We start from the raw sequence: 19923 nt of genomic DNA, 5'->3' as shown, positions 1-19923 counted from the left end.
ATTGCAGGCACCAGAGTGGATGTCACAGGCAGTTCCCACTCTCCCCCACCTCCATGTGGAAATGAGCTGTCCATTGGATACATCTGAACAGGAGTCTAGGTTCTCTGCATGAGTTGTCCTTGGTGAATGCATCAGTTTGTGCAGGCCTCCCCTGGGGCTAAATCCACAGGCTTTGATGATCTCTCTGTGGGGCTCCTGAACCCTCTAGGTCCTTCCATTCCCCACTCTTCCATAAGACTCTCAGCACTCTGCCCAGAGTCTCAGCTGTGAGTCTGGATCCCCCACTGGGTGGACTCTATCAGAGGACATCTATGTTGGGCTAATATCTACTTATACGTGAGTATATACCATGTGTGTGTTTCTGAGTCTGGGTTACCCCACTAAGGATGATCTTTTCTAGTTCCATCCATTTGCCTGCAAATTTCATGATTTCATAGTGGTCAAGAAGCACTTACAGAAATGCTTAATGTCCTTAGTTATCAGGCAAATGCAAATCAAAACGAATCTGAGATTCTATCTACACCTATCAGAATGGTTCAGATCAAAAACTCAAGTGACAGCAGATGTTGGTGAGGATGTGGAGAAAGTGGAACACTCCTCCATTGCTGGTGGGAGTGCAAACGTGTACAAGCACGTTGGAAATCAATCTGCCACTGTCTCAGAAAACTGAGGATAGTTCTACCTCAAGACCCAGCTATACCACTCCTGGGCATATGCCCAAAAGATGTTCCACCATACTACAAGGACAGTTGCTCAACTATGTTCATAGCAGCTTTATTTGTAATAGCCAGAATCTGGAAACAATCTAGATTTCCCTCAACAGAAGAATGGATAAAAAATACTGTGGTACATTTACACAATGGAATACTATTCAGCTATCAAAAACAAAGCATGAATATTAAGTAGTGAAGCAAACAGACATTACAATTTGTAAAGGTCACTTCCACCTACCTAAATCAAGTAAATAGCACATGGCCTGAAGATTCTGAGTGCCATGCTATGAATTCTGGAGTTGTATGCAACATAGACACAGCATGTTCTATACAAGATAAAAGGTTACTTACTGTGGGTACTTCTGTTTCAGTAAATGAACTCTTAAACATAAAACTAATTGCAGAAAGACAGTCTTCCCAGTCTTTTCCTTCTTCTCTTAAGTCATAGTTTGGGAAAACTGCCAAGAGGTATTCTGCAGATAGAGAAAGTATTCACAAAAATTAGAAAAGTAACTAACAAATAAGTAAGAAATGTTTTATTTAAAATAAACAAAATGAATTTTTTTCTTCTTGATTGCCATTCCTTTCTCTATTCCCCCCCCCGACACACTGGGAGTTTAGAAGGTATATTTGATGAGGACACTACTGAAATATATCTTTGTTTCATGTATTTGTGAAAACACTCACCTAGGGGAGGGGGCAATACTCAGAACTCTGTGATTTAATTTTTAAAAAGTGCCAACTTTTTCAAGGTTCTAAGACCACTTACGGAAATGTTAAGACCACTTCCAGCTATTTTAGAACTAAAAAGAAGCAGCACTCTGTAAAGGGAAAAGTAAACATGATGACACTGTGCTCTATTTACTGATACACTTGTCGTGTCTGCCTTCTACTATATTATTCCTTCAGCATAAGATATTCTCTGTATATCATTCACCAGGACAAAGACAAAGACTCTTCCAGAAGAAGAGGTCAAATGTTCATCCATAGGGGTGCCTCCTCAGTGTAGCTGTCCGATTCTTAGGCCCCTCAAGACCACTACACTGGGGAAGGATTTCTAACTGTACTCTTCTAAACTGTGAGCAATATTCCACAAGCATAATGATTCTGCCTTATGGTGCTCTCAGTATCTGTAAATCCTAGGACCTCAGTACACATTTCTGGAAGGCAGGAAGGTTGACATGATCTGGATCATCTGTGGGATCCTACTTCAGCGTTGTTAGCCATTAGCCCTAAAATACTATTATTTCTTCCTAGCCTCTATTTATTTACTTATTTATTTGTTCAGCTTTTTCATCTTTCCCTCAACAAGTTTCAGTACTAGAAATATGATCTATTACTCAAAGGAAACAGCTACAATCAATAAGGCTGGTCTTAGTCGACTAGATAGGAATGAGCTTTACTCTTTGAATGCTATAGCCCATTGTGCATTCTTAGACCTTAAAATCAGTATCACACAATACAATAAACATTTTTAAAAATTCACAGATATCATCATTCTTTCTTTTAACAGCCAACAACATTCACTATATGACTAAACTATGATCAAAAACAAGATTTAAAAAAAAAACAAGATTCCTTAGTAACTTTACACACCTCTTATCGCACATACTCTGTTATGATCTGTGGGCATACAATGTGAAGCACAGTCTGCAACTGAGCTTATATGCAGGATTTCCTCAGAGAACATCAGGTTAGCCAAGTAGCAGGCTGCATAAGTAGGAGTTGGCTTATTTCTTGCAGTCACCAAATGAATATTAGGTAACCTGACGTTTCTTCCTGGATCACCAAGATATCCTTATAAAATACAGGGGAAATCAGAATTTTATAGTAAGACCCTATTAGAAAAGATATCATACATTTTGACCATAGGTCATAGACAAATTACCTAACCAGATAGTTTCTTCCCCTGCTAGCTAACTTTCATAGTACCAGAAAGTGCTATGAATGCTTCTGGGGGAAAAGTCATCAACAGTTTTACCCAGCTGTGAACCCTGTGGCCTGCACTAATGACCAGTATGGCAAGATATGCCTAGGGGTGAAATAGTGTCACAAGTGTTATGGGGGTAACTAAAGGCTTTCTTATTGAATGCAAGACCCACTATATAGGACATGGCTAGTCCTGCAAATATAGCCATGGACTCATGCTTCAAAAGCTCATGAGCCCCAGAAAAAAATACTCCTCTTATTATAGTTTCGAGCTGTTCTCTAAATCTGTGTCTCTATATCCATAGATTAGTACAGATGTGAGACCTCATCAAAGAAGCTTCTCTGTGCAGTAGACAGTAGCTAACATAGAAACTCTCAACTGATCACAGTGCAGTGAACACATGTCAATAGAATGCTCACCCACAAATGCAGAAAAGTAGGCTGAAAGATTGTTAAAACCCATAGGTTGGGGAAGACCAGAGTAAAACAATGTATTTAGACATGACAGGGCTGCCATACTCACGAACTCCCAGCAGCTGTGGTCACCTGCACAAAATCAAAACAGTGAACATTCTGGCATAAGGCGGTCTGGGGGTTGGGAGGTGGGAGGTGGGAGGTGGGAGGTGGGAGGTGGGGGGGGAGTGAGGAGGAGAAGGGGGAGGGGCTTTCCAGCCTCTACCACGAATTGAGAAGCTATTATTAGTTGATGGCTTTTGTTAGAGAGGAAAGTCAATTTACTTTAACTTCGTGGTCACTGATATGTTTTCCATGCCCCTGTGTTCAAAGCCATATTCATGAGTAAAGAAGAAAAATGTTGACTCAGTACACTATTAAAAAATAAAGGGAACACAATGTTGGGAGGGGTAACGAGGAAGAAGAGTTGGTGGATCTGGGAGGAGTTGGGGATAGGAGTAAGGGATGAGGAAAATGTATTGTATAAAATGCTCAAGGAATTAATAAAACATTACATTAAAATACAAGGGGAAAGGGAAAGAAAACCTCAGGAAGCATATCATTAAAATGCCCAAGAGCATTAAATTCATTGATTGTTCACACAAATTTTACTTGTGAGAATTTTTTCTATAATTACTTTTTTCATTAAATGGATCTCTTTGATGTTGTCTGTCCATCTGGCAACAGTGTTCATCTTTGCTAGTCTTGAACTTGCACATTTCAACTATCTGTTGATTGGCTTGAATATATTTCATTATCAGGCCCCAGGTAAATATGTAAACATGTTGATTTGTATTCGCCGTGCTCCCTTTTACACTGTAAGTACATTCAGAGTTATATGCGCCTTAAAGATAATATAGGAAGTATGTGGGGGAATATTTAAATTTTTCAAAGAAATAGTATTTATCGAGCTATTCTTACATATTTTGTTAATATTTAACTCTAAGTCCAGTTTCATCACTCGAGCAACTCTATAATCATTACCACTAACCAGATAAGAAAACTGAGACCTAGACATAGATTATTTAAACAAGGTCAGATTGCTGCTTATAGAGCCAATTTTAAAACTGAGTTGTGGAGGCTGAGTAGCTCAGTTGGTAAAGTGCCTGTCATGCAAATTTGAGGACATGAATTCAATCTGTAGCATCCATAAAAAACCAAGGCATTGTCTCGAATCCTAGTGTTGGGAAAGTGCAGACAGGAGGGTTCCGGAATTTCATTAGTCAGACAGTGTAACTAAATCAAAAGGCTCCAGGTTCAGTGAGAGACTCTGTCTCAAAAAATAAGTGGAAAAAGCCAGGCATGGTGGTTTGTTCCTATAATCCCAGCACTTAGGAGGCAGAGGTAGGTGAATCTCTCCAAATCTGAGGATAGCCTGATCTACAAAGAGAGTTCAAAAACATCCAGGGCTAAACAGAAAAACTCTGCCTTGAAATAAACCAAAAAAGAGGGGGAGACAATCAATTTCAACTTCTGGCCTCCACATGCATGTACATGCGCGCACACACACACACACACACACACACACACACACACACGTGAACTGTCTGCTAACTTCATCAATTATTTTCTCTATTTTTAAAATAACAGTTGAAATGATACTTAATGTAAAGGTGAATATTGCTTTTTGCAGTTAATATATCTTGAACAGTTCTGGAAGTTCTAATTTTATTTTACTTTTGTGGTCTGATCCATTTAATTGAAATAAACTGAAAATCAGACAATTTTATCTATATTGTCAGAATACACTGTAGCAGTTAGTACTGAAGAATATTTAGTATTTGATACTATTACTTTTCTCTCCTCATGGATGAAGGAACAATTATTTAGAATTAAACAATAAAAAAAAGTAGTTGAAGGTCATAGGATTAAAACACACTGCTGGCTGGTATGTAAATATAGGCAGGGAGATTTGAAATACCATACACTTAACCACTGTGTTTCACTGTCCCGTATTCCATGAACAGATCAAAAGTTACCTAATTAACACCCTAGTATTGGTTATTTGGTTCAAATTTTTTTATGATTGTATTAAAAAATCAGAAAATTGTGATATAATCTTTTGATTTTTTTTTTGAGACAAGGTCTTGACATATAGCCCAGGCTAGACTGGTATACACCTCAGTACTGCAGATTGATTCAAACTCATAAGCCTTCTTCCTTAGCATCCCAAGTACTAGGTTATATGCAAGCACTACCACATCTGGCTTATGTAAACTTTTAAATGCAATGTTTTATTATACCATCAGGTATAAATGGGATTAATTAATCAGCTAGCATACATGCTTCTGTATTTGTTTATGTAAATAGTTCTTGGAAGTTTTCACTGATTTATAATTCTTATTTATTTTTATTTAAATAATTTATTCAGATTACATCTCAATTGCTACCCCCTTACTTTTATCTTCCCATTCCCCCCTCCCTCCCTCTTTCATCCTATTCCCCTCCCCTAGGTCTGTGACAGAAGGGGATCTCCTCCCCCACCATATGATCATATCCTATCAGGTCTCTTCCTGGTAGCCTGCTTACTCTTCCTCTGAGTGCCACCAGTTCCCCACCAAGGGGAAGTGGTCAAATAGGGGACACCAGAGTTCATATCCAAGTCAGTCCCTGCTCTCCACACAACTGTGGAGAATGTGTTATCCATTGGCTGGATCTGGATAGGGGTTCTAGGTTTACTGCTTGCATTGTCCTTGGTTGGTACAGTAGTTTGAGCTGACCCACCTGGGTCCAGATCCCCCAGCCTTAATGGTCTTCTTGTAGGTTTCTAGGACCCTTTGGATCCTTCTATTTCCCCATTCTTCCTTACCTCTCTCACATACAGTCCCAATAGGATGTCCCAGTATCTATCCCAATCTCCCACTAAGTGAAGACTTTCAGGGGACATCTCTGTTGGGCTAGTGTCCAATTATGAGTATATACCATGTGAGTCTTCCTGGGTTATCCTCAGATTTATAATTCTTAAGAGAGTGTACCAGAATGTGCATTTTACTATATAAATTGTCAATGTTTTCCTACTTCAAGAAACAAAATAACCATTGGCTCCAAGAGTTAGCAAACTGCCATCCATGGGCCAACCTCATAACCTACATAGGTGAGAATGCGCTTGTCTACAGCCATACTCATGCACTGAACGTCATCTGTGGTTGGTTTCTTGTTTCCACAGTGGAGATAAGTACCTGTGAAAAATAATGACATCTACCCCTTTACAGAAAATGTTTGCTGATACATGCTGAAGAGCATTAATAAGAGATAAACACTTAGAAATCAAGATACAAAGAGACTACATTATTTAGAAGGCCTTCCATTAGCCTGGAGTCTCCTCAACTCTGCTTCTGTGACTTGGAAGGCATTACAGTAAGGAACATGGACTTTAAAGTCAGAGAACGAATATAGGGATAGAGTTTCACCAGCTTGAGTCACCTGCTGTGGAACCTTGAGAAAGACAGTAATTAAAGTTCCAACATTGTGAAGTCATTAAAAATGAGACGAGACACACCAGTTGATCATTACTATGCCTTTTACAAAACGTATTACATGCTGTCATTGTTATCAACATCACCTAAATCCAGCCCACTACATCAGAACAGTGGAAGATGATACTAAGTCATTACCTTCATCAATAACGTGTACTACATCATTACTGTGGTCATTCACGTGCCACACGGAAACCAAGCGATTCACTATCTGAGGTGCTTCTGGTGTGACTTCTGTTTGCAACATTTCATTAGGTAAAGCATTGTTAAGTTCTGAAAAACCAAGAAAACTCATCCATTATTTTATATCAATTCAATTCCATCATCCTCCAGGAATGAAGGAGAAATATGAGCATTCTCAGAAGAAAACCTTTGAAAATTTTCACTACATGACTTACCCTTAAAGAATGGCTACATTCAGTTCTTCAATGTGAAAGAATATAATGAAGTAGTCTCGAAGCATGAGGAAGGAAGAAAGAACAACAGACAGAGCAGAAATGTGCATGCGGACAAAGTAGATCATAATCCTATAGTACTGAAGAGAACAGAAAATAGTAGAGGCAGTGCTTTATCCATCTTTTAACTGAAATAAAATGAAAATCAGACTAATTTATCCATGTTGTCAGAAGACCACACAGTCCAGTACAACCAGGGCTACACGGAGAAACCCTGTCTCAAAAAACAAACACAAAAAGTAAAATGAACAAAGAAATCTAAACAATTTTAGAGTCGCTATCATGTCTGTCCAACTTGTATCCTACATTCTACAGGGCTTGCATGCAACCAAGGATAGCAACAAATGTAGCCCAACACCAAATCATAAATTACTTAAAATATTCTGAGATCTGTTGTGAGGTACTTTTGCAACCAGATTGTGTAGTTATTGAATGTGAAAGTTATAGATGACACCATCATTTAACAATATCAAAAGACAGGACACACCTGCACAATTCCACATACCAAATACAAAAATGATCATTTACACATTTGGAGAAAAAAAACAGTAGTGGCCAGCAGGTAGAGACAGGGATGGGGATAATGTTGATTGATGGGAAAGTTGATTGATGTAAGAGGACTACAGGAAGAGATGATGGTGACACTAGATATATTTGAGAGATATGTCCAGGATAAAGGATACATGATCCTCCAAATACTATGAAATGGAAATAAAATACACATTTAAGCACGCTCACAAATAAATACAAGTAACAAAAAGGAAGAGGGCATGGGGAGAGCAGTACAAAGGTGAGTTAGTATATTGATAGTATATTGATGCATGTGTGAAAATGTCTGATGAAATCCACATCTTTATATGTTAGATAAAAGGAATATATAATGAGACAAAATGAATACACATAAAGCTGAAGACATTTCAATAGTATCTGTAGATATCATGTCAATATTATGGTTATGATTTTGTCAGTTTTGGCAATTTTGGATTTTTTCATTTAAGAGAAATTGAATAACAGAAACAGTTTCTTGTTTTAATTATAATCATTAATTCTAACTACACAGAGTAGTAAATTTTTCTGAAAGTAGACTTTAATTAATAAAAGCTACCACTATCTTACACTAATGATGTTAATGAATCTAGATTAAATATGGTGACATCTAGGACATACTACTTTAAACTCATTAAAATGATGAAGCGAGACAATAAGAAAATATTTTGGCAACTGTCATCTTCCAAGAAGGTAGACATTTTTTCTCAGGGCTTCTTCTAGACTAGTTTGTGTTTTTGCCAACATTCCTATTTTAAGATTTTATTTCTTTTGTGTGAGGCAAGGTATGGGACAGGTACCATACATGTGCTAGTTAGAGGAATTAGCTCTCTTCCACCATGTGAATGGAACTGATGTCTCAGGGATTGAACTCAGGTCTTCAAGGTTAGTGGCAGTAGCATTTAATCTACCCACTGAGCCATGTCATCTGTATTTCTAGAGATAAAACAGTTTCAAATATTTAAGGAAAGGGGCCCAAACCACATATTTTCTATCAAGAAACCCTATAAAAACAAAGAGGAAGGGCTGGAAACATAATTCAGTAGTAGAGCTCTTGCTCAGCCTCATGCTCAAAAGGGAAAAAAAGAAGGGAAAACAAAGATGCTCCCACATGAGGGAAAACTTGACCTGTTTGTCAATGATTGAAGTAAACTTAGAGAACGGCTAGTTGGCTGTGTGGTGGTGGTGTGTGACTTTAATCCCAGCACTCAGGAGGCAGAGGCTGAGGCAGAAGCAAAGACAAGCAAATTGCTGTGAGTTTGAGGCCAGCCTGGTCTACAGACTGTTTCAGGATAGCTAGAGCTACACACAGAAACCCTGTTTTGGAAAACAAAAAAGCATGCCTAGTTAGTCATGGTGGCCCAAGCCTATAATGGTATTAACTATCTGGGAGAATGATGTGAATGGGTCATGTGAATCTAAAAGTTTCACAAGGCTGGGCAAACATACTGAGACTCCAATACAAAAGCAAATGTCTAAAGGAAAATCCTCAGATTTGAAAGTGATGAACTGTTAAATCCTGAAGCACTAAAAACAATAAATAAAGATGTCAGGCATGTGAGTCATGCCTGCAATCGCAATGCTTAGGAGGCTGAAGGAAGAAGACTGCCTCAAGATTAAGGTTAGCTTGCACTACATAGTAAATTCCAGGAAAGCCTGAACCACAAATCTAACAAGCAATAAGTTTGGCAGAAAAATATAGATGTGGAGAAACTGAAAACTGGATCACTTATAGCTGATGGGAAGGAACAATGATACAGCCTTGATGGAAAACTGTTTAGCTGTGTTGTATAAAATCAAACATAAAGTTTCCATGTAACCAAGCATTTTACTCTTGAATAGTTATCCAAGTCAAAAGTTATGCTTACACAAAAACTATCCACACAAGAGCAAAGAACATCATCAAAATGTATGAAAATTTTAAAATACTTATACACGAATGGTTGTAGTAACTTACTTATAATTGAAAAGTGAAAGCAATCTAGTGAGGCCCTTAAATAGGTGAACAGAAAAACATGTAGAACTGCACACACAGCATAGAATACAGCATTTGAAAGGGACTATTTATGCATTCACATGCAAGAACATGAGTTATGGTCAGTGGATTATGTTGGGGAAACAAGGGTAAAACATAAAGGGCATTTCTGTATTATTTCTTACAACTGTATGTGCATCTTGTTACCACATGCTTGGAAGCTTAGTTTAAAAAACAGCGACCACGAGCTGTGTGCTAAGGATGTTACTGGATCCAGATGACATAGTTCCACTAGTACTATGTGATTTCAAACTCACCGGTATCTGAAGAGACAGAAGGTGCAGCAGCAGGTTCTTGGCATCCACTATTTTCTGGTATAATTGGACTATTTAGTGTCTCAGTGTTATCGTCCACAATGTCTTCTGGATGAAGTGTCACTTCAATTAGCATTAGTTTTTCAATTACTGAAACACAGAAATTCTCAATTATGACTCTTGTACTGAGTGAAATTACCGTTCACTAAGAAGGAGAAAGGAAAATATACTCACAAAGAAATAAAATTCAAAGAATTTGTCCCAAGAAGATTTGCCCTAAAAATGGCAAACAAACATTCTTCAAAGAGAAATTTTATTACAAAAACAGGGGTCTTGGTACCTCTAGATAGAGACAGAGATGTGCAGAGACTGTATCACCTATGCTTTGCTATGGGGAATGTAAAATGGTTCAGCCTCCTCCCTGGAAAAGAGTTTAGCAGTTTCTTAAAACTAAACATGTTATTTCCATAAGGCACAACAATTACACTTATAGCATTCATACAGAGGAGACAAAAGCAGTTTACATTAATATAAGAAACCATACATAAATGTTCCTAGCAGCTTTAAAACTAGTAACATCAGAAAACTACAAAGAAAAAAATGACTGAGCTGTATAAAAAAGAAGAGTGTTCATATGTATAAAGTCATCATAATAAGAAAAGTTCATCAGTAGAAAGATCTATTGGGGAACCAAAAGTTGCATTTATACATAAATTTGCACACAATTATTCATAGAATCTTTATTGCCTAGAAACACAAACTAAAACAAAACAAAAACGGTGGACTCTGTTCCCTGCTTTTGGATCACTTCCTTCTAGTGGGGCTGTCTTGCCTGGCCTCAGTTGAAGAGAATGCACTCAGTCCTGATGTAACTTGATGTGCTGGGGCAGGTTAATACAGGGGTAGGGGGCTCCCCTTTTCTGAGAAGAAATGGAGGGGAAGAGCATGGGAAGCTGGGACCAGGAGGAGTGGAAGAAGGGGACTGTGTTCAGGTATAAAGTGAATAAATAAACCTAACACACACACACACACACACACACACACACACACACACACACACACACACACACCCCAGATTAATAGTTTAACAAAAGAGTGTATCCAAACAATGGAATCATATTCAATAATAAGGACAACAAACTATTACTTGTTTGCATCACCCTTACTCTCCCAAATTACATCTCAGAAGCATAGACAGAAAGAATGTAAGAGCCATAAGAAAGGTATGGAATATTGTCTTCTGGAAAAGGCATGACCGTTTAACTCACAGCAGCAGTGATTACCTGCACAATGCCTTTGACAAGATGGGGCCTGTCAAATTTATGTCATAAATGGGGCCGGACCAGTGAGGTCCCACCCCTTCCTGAGGTGCAATAGGCAGCCAATGGAAAGGGAGAGACATATTCTTTTTTTTATTAATTTATTCGTATTACATCTCGATTGTTAGCCCTTCCCCTGTTTCCTCCCATTCTTCCCTCCCTCCCACATCCCCCCTTCTCCCCTCCCCTATGTCTGTGATTGAGGGAGACCTCCTCCCCCTATATATGCTCTAAGAATATCGAGTCTCTTCTTGGTAACTTGCTATCCTTCCTCTGAGTGCCATCAGGCCTCCCCATCCAGGGGACATAGTCAGAAAAGGGGCACCAGAGTTCGTGTGAGTGTCAGATCTCACTCTCCACTCAACGGTGGAGAATACCATGTTCGTCGGCTAGGTCTTGGTAGGGGTTCGAAGTTTACTGCCTATATTCTCCGTGGCTGGTGCCTTAGTTTGAGGAGGACCCCAGGACCCAGCTCTGCCTGTCATAAAGTTCTTCTTAGGTTTCCAGGACCCTGTGGGTCCTACTATTTCCCCATTCTTCCATGCTACTCTCGCCTAAAGTCTCAATAGGATGTCCTCTCCTCTGACCCACTTTCCTGGTAAGTAAAGTTTTTCATGGTACGTATCCCTTGGACTAGTGTTTTGATATAAGTGAGTATATACCGTTTGGAGAGACATATTCTAAAGGGGTGTAGCCACTGGTGAGTTGCCAGTGGTCATGTAAATAACACCTTACCCATGTTCCTGCCTGTAAGTAATCCTATTTCAGCTTATTGGCTCACCACCAACAAAGAGGACAAGAAAGTGAAAAGGGGCATAGTTGAGAAGAGGAAGGACGCCATGAGGAATGTAGACACTTGTGATAATTTTTAAAAATGAAAAAAATTACATCTCAATTTCCGATTGCACTATTGTTACTCCTTCTTTCCTGAGGCACCAAGATGCCTGTTTTTGTAACAACCTTTCTATTTGAAAACAGTCTGGATGAATCACTAGAAAATTAAGATGAGTGAAAAGTAAAGCCCAAATATTCTTATATAACAAACGAGACAAAATTGTAGAAATGCAAATGATATCTATGGTAGCAAGGTGGCAGGGATAAGCCATAGGTATAAGGAAAGGTGACTATAATTGGAAAGCGAGACAGGGTAGCTCATGCCTATGTTGCCAGCATTCAGAAGGTTGAGGCAGTAGCATTGCTGGTATTTTCAACATTAGTTTGGGCTACAACGTGCTTCAAAAATTTAAGAAGAAGGACTAGAGGAAAAGGTCAGGGTTTTCTGTGCATCCTGCACTCCTCATACATTTATAAATTCAGATCTGTATAATGATTGTGAGAATTTATATTTTCAGAACAAAAGAACCGGAAACTGATGCTGGATCAGACCTGACAGTGTTCATTCCTCTCAGCATGCTGGACGCTGACATCCTGCATCCTTCATGTTCCTGCCCCAGATTCCTCAGTTGCTGTAACCCATCAGAGCAGTACAGCTTCCAGGACAGTGTTGTAAAAAGCTTCTGACCCCAATTGGTCCAGCATTTCAGACTGTCTCACACAGGACTCCTATTAAGCCTGCAATTTCTCAACATTTAGAAACTGGACCAAAAATGCTATCCCTGGCTTACTTAACCATTTTCCCCAATTATTTTTGGGCCCCTTCAAAGGCATTATTCTCCCCAAATTAGCCTGAAGAAATCTTAAGTGAAAGATGCCCCACTTCCCCTAAAGGGCATTGAGTAGGTTTTTGTTTGCTCTCTTGGGCTATAGAAGCTTATTTTCATCGGGAGTTGGTTATAAGTTATTACTGGTCTTATACAGGGAGAAAATTAGGTAGGATTCAGGGATGTCTCTCTTTTCCTTTATCTTTCTTCCATAAGTAAGGAGATAGGAGCTGAAAAGAAAGAAGAGAGGATATAGAAATATATAGGGATGATAGAACAAAAAAGTCAATTATTGAATCTATTCCTCAACTTAATGCCTTAACAGTTACTCACAAGGTTATTTTTAATTCATTGGTATAGAATTTTGTATATTGATGCACAATAAGTTTAATTTTGGTACATTGGTATAGAATTCAAATTTAAGATTATTCTTCACACACATTATATATATTTCTAGTCTAATATGAGGTATTGTACCCATTCAACTCAATTATAATACAAGGTTTACTTCCAATATCTTGAAAGTGCTATTGCAGGCTGTTTGGGATAATTAAGTAATACAAGCTAATTGTTAGTTGATAAAAGCATGGTTATGCCAATTACTAGTCTATTTTTATCATAAGAATATATATCCTAGGCTAACAGATAGATATGATTCTATCGATATATAAGGTAAAATAGTTAGATATGGTCTTCAAAAGCCCCAGAAACCTAAAGAATATGGCATTTAAAGATGCTTTTATTATTTTAAAGATTCTTTGACAAGTTAACTCCTGGTGACACCCAGCCTACCTCAAAGAAGATGATGAGCATCAAAGAATCTCTTTATGGAGATGGCTTCAAATGTGGCAAACAAGCCACTGGGTAAAATGTCCTTGTTTCTAACACAGACAGAACTTTGTCTTAAAAAGGGTAAGGTTGGATGCAGGCAGAGTCAATGGCCAAACTCTGCCAAGACAGGGTAAGCAAGTCCTCAATAGTTTCTGCCTCACAAATATGTCTATCAGATATACTGGGTCAGAAGGCTGAAGGTGATGCTCCAAGGATATAGAGAGTTTTGGGTGACTGTTCAGGCAGCAAACTGTCTCTGTCATTTTTTTGTTTTCCTTCTTATTTTGGAAGCTGCTAACCTGCACTTCTGATTCACTGAGGTAATTAAGTTTTATTCCTTCTCAAGTCTCTGGTGGGGTTGAAGACCAGATAGTTTAGTCTTATAATTAAGCTTAGTTGTTTAGGGCTTAATATTTTTTACATCTAGATAGATGTTTTAATTTGATAGAGATGAGATATGATAGATATTGATTTTCATTCAGAATTTTAGACTCACCAAGATAGGAAAGATGTTTTCTTCAAATTTGCCAAATACAAATAGCCAAATCGCTATGAATGTAATATTTATATAATTCCTTATTATTCCATGGTTCTTGCTTCTTGCTGTATATAGTTTATTAATTTATGTGTAATAATATAAATGTATATGTGAAAAAGAAATATAATAAAAAAGAAAAAGCATATTAAGTGCTGAAATAAATTTGATTGTCAGTGCTCATGTGGGTGTCTGACAACTGTACATAACTCAACTCCAGGAATTCAAAACCCAATTCTGATCCCCATGGACACTTGCATGATCTTATACACACATACATACACATAATTAAAAACAAAAATAAATGTTTAAGAAAATGGCAAGTTAGGTACATTGTGATGATGGAAATGACCTCTTCTTTGTCCACTGAGGTGGACACACACTTTTATTCATGGGATGAACTTGGAAAGTGCTTGACACACATTTGAAAATACAAATAAATACAAACAAATCTCTGGCATCACGATAAAATTTGTGGATTATACCAAAGTAATCCTGGTTGTGATAGTCAATGCATTTTTTGTAAAAATGTTACTATGGCAGGAGAGACAAATAATATACAAAATTGCCTTATTGTCTTACAATTGCATGTGATGCTGAAATACATTAGCATGAAAAGATTAATTTGATAAAAAAAAGTTGTTCCAGTGAGATGGGAGATGGTTCCATCACTAAAGCACTTGCCATGTAAAGGTGACAACCAGCTCCCACAAGAGAAGGAGGAAAGTGACTCCCCAAGGTTGTCCTCTCTCCTCTACGTGTGCATCATGATATGCATGTCATCCACAAATTCTTCCCTTGATATACACAATAATGATGATGATGGTTATAACACTAAAATATAATTTTAAAAATATAACAGGTACTGAGCACGGTAGGGAAAGACTGTTTTGAAAAAGCCATCACTTGCCACAGGTACGGCAGCACGTGCCTATGAGCACTCAGAAGGCAGTCAAGAGGACCATAAGACTAACCCAAGCTACGTAGTAAGCCCAGGTCAGCTTGGGCTATAATATGATCCTGTCTAAAACAAAGCAAAACAAAAGCTATCACTGACAATATCAAGAATGTTGGGAATGGAGAGATAGCTCAGCAGTTAAGAGCATTCATTCCTCTCACATAGCACTCAGACTCAGCTTTAGTTCAAGCACACATGATGGTTCACTGCCATCTGTAACTCCAGCTCCAGAGGATTCAACACCTTCTTCTGGACTCCAAGAGCATTGCCTGTAGCAGGTGCGCAAACATGTGTACAGGCAATACGTCCACACATAAAATCAAAAATAAATTAAGCTTTAAAATATATTAAGAATGTTAATGCAGAGGGGGCTGGAGTGATGGCTCGGCAGTTAAGAGAACTTATTGCTCTTTAAAAGTCCAAGGTTTGATTCCTAGAACCCACAGGGTAGGGTATAAGTATGCATGAGTCCAGTACAGAGGATCCAATGACCTCCTTGGGGACGAGGTATACACACGGTACACATACATATGTACATACATACATACATAAAAACAAATCACTCACACACATATAAACAAACACCAATTACCATTTATAAAAACCGCTACTTGGCTAATTATCCCCCTGTAACTCCAGTTCCAGAGGATTTGATCCTCTATGGCCTCTGAAAGCACCAGGCATGAAAAAGGTGCACAGACATGCATGCAGACAAAACAGCAAAACACATAAAATAAAATTCAATTTAAAAATGTTAATACGTCTCCATTTAAAACACTGTATTTGGGGAAAGGAAGATAACTCAGTGGATAAAGAGCCTGTCATAAGAGCATGGATAATGGAGTTAGTGTTCCCGGAACCCACAAAAAAGCCATGCCGGCCTGCGATCCCAGCACTCAGAGCATCATTGGTAGGGCACAGACAGGAGGTCCCCCAAGGTAAGCTGGCCAGCTAGAAGAAGAGATCTGCATTAGCAAATGAAGTGGAGTACAATCACAGAAGACAGCCAACAACTTCAGATCCACCCCCACACACAGACATGTATATCCACAAATGCAAACACACCATGCACACATACTAAATACAGACATACACGTGCAAAAATAAAAATACGTCTTGCACTGTGTATGTATTATTCCAAACTCACCCATCTCAGAAGTCACAGAGGCAGCTACAGTTTCAGGATCTGGGGGAACAGCGATCCCCAATAAAGCAGGGTATACTGTCTGTTTGTTGCCATCCACAATCACTTCAGTTACTTTTGGCATTTCTACCAGTACAACTTCTTCAATATCTGAAAGTAAACGATTCCCACCCATGAATTCTGTATAATATAAAGCAATCTTTCTCAGGGGAGGGGGTAAGTGAAATAAAAATGTTCTCAAAACAAAGGAAACTGTGATAAATCTTCCCCTAGTATACCCAGCCCTATAAAGAGCTAACAGAAGAGCCGCAAAGCTGAGGGATATGCTGTAAGGAGGGAAGTCAGAGAGTCAGAAAGGGGTTGGGAGAGAGCAATGGAAAGGTCAGTCACATAAATGTGGAGAAAGTGTTCCAACCTTGATTACAATGACAATGTAATGTCATCACCGTAAGATATTATCCTAAGACCCAGCAACTGCACTCTTAACATTTAGGAAAAAGTAATAGAACTCAGATCTACACAAAAGCCAGTACACAAATGCTTATACTGTTTTACTCCTAAGTGTAAAAATGGATGGAAAAAAAGCGTTATCTTTCAGTGGGTGAACAGCTAAAAACAACAGAGTTGGGGAGATGAGATGAGATGAGAGAGAATATGAACCATCTACAGATACCCACAAGGGGGATGAGCCTAAAGGGAATTATGGTGATGGGAACATCATCTACATACCATAAGATTTTCTCTATATGAGACTAGTAAAGCGACAGAATTATAGAAACCAGTATTAAGCAGATGGCAGTAACCGCTCATGCCTACATTTCCATTTCTCACTCCCAACCCCTTTCCTGACTCTGACTTCCCTCCTCACAGCATATCCTTTAGCTCTGCAGGTCTTCTGTTCACTCTCTACAGGAGTGAGTATGCTAGGGGAAGATTTATCAAGTTTTCATTTGTTTAGAGAACTTGAGTGAGATGGGTAGGGTAACCAAAAAAACAAAACAAAACAAAAAAAACAAAAAAAACCAAAAACACAAAAAAAAACCGAAGCAGCCAATGGTGGTGGTGTTATTCTGTATCTTGGTTACAGTAGTGACAAGAAAAGCTTCTCATATAGCAAGTCTATAAAGAAATAAATATGAGCGCACAAACTAATACAAGAAAACTTGGGACTTCTCAATAATATCTAAGTACCAGATCAATGTGAATATCCTGGTTGTATATTCAATCTTAGCTTTGTTAAATAATATTGTTGGATAAAATGATAAGATACAAAGGGGATTATGTTACATTATTTCTTACAAATACATGAATCTAAAATTACTTCAAAATAAAAATTTAATTTTAAAACTGAACTACAAGCATTTTGCATTAGGGATGCTGAAGTGTTTATGGTTTGCACCGCAGAATGTTTTTGGTAAAGCATATATGCAGCTCACCAGAATCAAAAGCAGGCCCTGTAGAGGAAGATAAATTTTGCAGGCCACTGCTATTTCTCATTTCAGGTGAGCAATTAACAGCCTCGGGGTTGTTTTCCAAGATGGCTTGTGGCATCACTGGAGTATCTACAAGAAAAACATTTTCAAGACTCCCAATTATGAATTCATGCATAGCAAAGCTATCCTTGAGTAATGTACAGGAAATAAACATGTTTTCACTATGACTAAGACCAAAATTACTCATCCTTAATAGACCTATCCTTTTTAAAAGGCTAAAGGAACATCATCTCTAAAGTACATGATGAAAAGAATGAAACCTTGAGAATGAGAAACAATGAAAAGATAAATTATGCATTCAAAGGAACTGTCACTCACAAATACAAGCGAGGAGATAAAAACCGTACAACTCCTTGGGAAATAATTCAGCAATGTCTTATAAAATGAACCCTGTATCATCATATGACTTAGAATTTCATGTAAGTTTATACAAAGCATACATGAAAACTTACAGTGTTTGCTTATTCTAACAGTGAAAAACTGGAAACATCTTCAATATAGTTCAGTGGGTGAACAGACAGATTGTACATCCATGCCATGGAATAGTATGCAATGCTAAAAGAACTACTAGAATATTGAAAAATGTGTTATTAACTTCAAGCAAATATGTTTCATAAGATTATACCCCCAAAATACAGTGCATGTGATTCAACTGAAGTAAGTAAAATGCAAATGAAATATTATAGAACGGAATTAAGCTCACAGATACTCAGCTGATGCTTAGGAAGGAGCAGGATGGGAGAGAAGAGAGATGAGAAAGGGAGATGGTTGTACTTTATAGAGGGGCAACAGGAAATATTCTTACAATGATGCTAGCAATCTTCTATATAATAACCTTAGAGGTAGACAAGTAAAAGCTCATGTGAGAAAACTTAATAAAAGTAATATAAACACTCATGCATACAAATGTGGATTTAAGCCATGTCAATTTCATAGTCATGGTGTTACATTTCTGCAATACACTGTCATTGAGGAAAACAAGTACAGCATAAATGAGGACTCTATGATTTCTTCCCACTAACCCATAGATTTTAAATTATCTCAAAATATAAAGCTATAAGAGGATGCGGTTGAAAAATAAGCTGCAAACTACAAATTCTAATTGACTATCCTTAAATATTATAAGGGAAATATACATTCCTATGAAGAGAACTAAAAAAGCCTAAAATAAAGGCAAGAAGAAATTATTCAAATGGAAAGAACCAACTGTGGGTCATTGGAGAGAATAAATTAGCAACAGAAAGGTCAGAAACGCAAAGGTGGAGAAGATGGGAAATTGGTATGTAAGTGCTGGGAATGAAAAATGTATAGAGTAGAAGAAATGGAAGACTGGCAGTCCTTACAAAACTGGACATGAAGAGGGCTAATTATCTAGAATATGCAAAGAGCTAAAACACTGAACATAAATAAAGAAGAAAATAAATAATCCAATTTTAAAAGAATTAAACAGAAAATTCTCAAAAGATGAAATAGATGCAGTTGAGAAACACTTTTAAAAGGGTTCAACATCATTAGCCACCAGGGAACTACAAATTGAAAGTATTTTGAGATTCACCTCACGAGACATTAGAATGGCCAAGGTTAATAAAACAGAGAACTGCTGAGGATATGGGCAAAGGAAGACAGTTATACATTGCTGAGGGGAGCACAAACTGGACAGTCACTATGGAAATCAGTATGAGGAATTCCCATAAAGCTGAAACTAGACATACCATATGACATACCAGCTCTTCCACTCTTGGGCATATACCCACAGAACTCTACATCTTACTACAGAAATAGTTGCTCATTGCTGCTTTATTCATAGCAGTTAGAAACTGGAAACAGCCTAGATGTCCATTAATGGGTGAACAGATAATGAAAACATGATATATTTACACAATAGGCCTTATTCAGCTGTTAAGAAAAAGATAATCTACATGTAAATGGATGAAGCTACAAATGATCATCCTAAGTGAGGCATCCACAACCCAGAAAGTCCCACCTTTTGTTTTCTCTTACATGTGGATATTAGCTTTTATATTTAAATGTGTCTTGTATTTAGAATGTTCCTAATGGTTAGATAGCTAGTAAGGGACCAGAAGGAAAGGTAAGCAGCCAAGGAAGGGGATATAGAACACA

General features: G+C 37.9%; 1 protein-coding gene across 1 annotated transcript in view; it reads right to left on the bottom strand.

Moving 5' to 3' along the window:
• BEND2 (BEN domain containing 2) overlaps window positions 1-19923 on the bottom strand; it is a gene marked incomplete at its 5' end in the record, with an annotated part of 72269 nt that overhangs the window by 7768 nt on the left and 44578 nt on the right. The window contains 6 exons of the mRNA XM_084788640.1: window positions 1065-1186; window positions 2310-2510; window positions 6710-6844; window positions 9865-10011; window positions 16313-16459; window positions 17746-17871. Coding sequence (XP_084644766.1) covers window positions 1065-1186; window positions 2310-2510; window positions 6710-6844; window positions 9865-10011; window positions 16313-16459; window positions 17746-17871 — 878 coding nt within the window. The remainder of the gene's footprint in view (window positions 1-1064; window positions 1187-2309; window positions 2511-6709; window positions 6845-9864; window positions 10012-16312; window positions 16460-17745; window positions 17872-19923) is intronic.

Source organism: Acomys minous (assembly GCF_964271855.1).
Source record: "Acomys minous genome assembly, chromosome: 7".
In the NCBI taxonomy this organism is placed as follows: domain Eukaryota; kingdom Metazoa; phylum Chordata; class Mammalia; order Rodentia; family Muridae; genus Acomys; species Acomys minous.
Note: the sequence above shows the minus strand (reverse complement) of the source record. Positions and strands in the feature narration are given on the sequence as shown.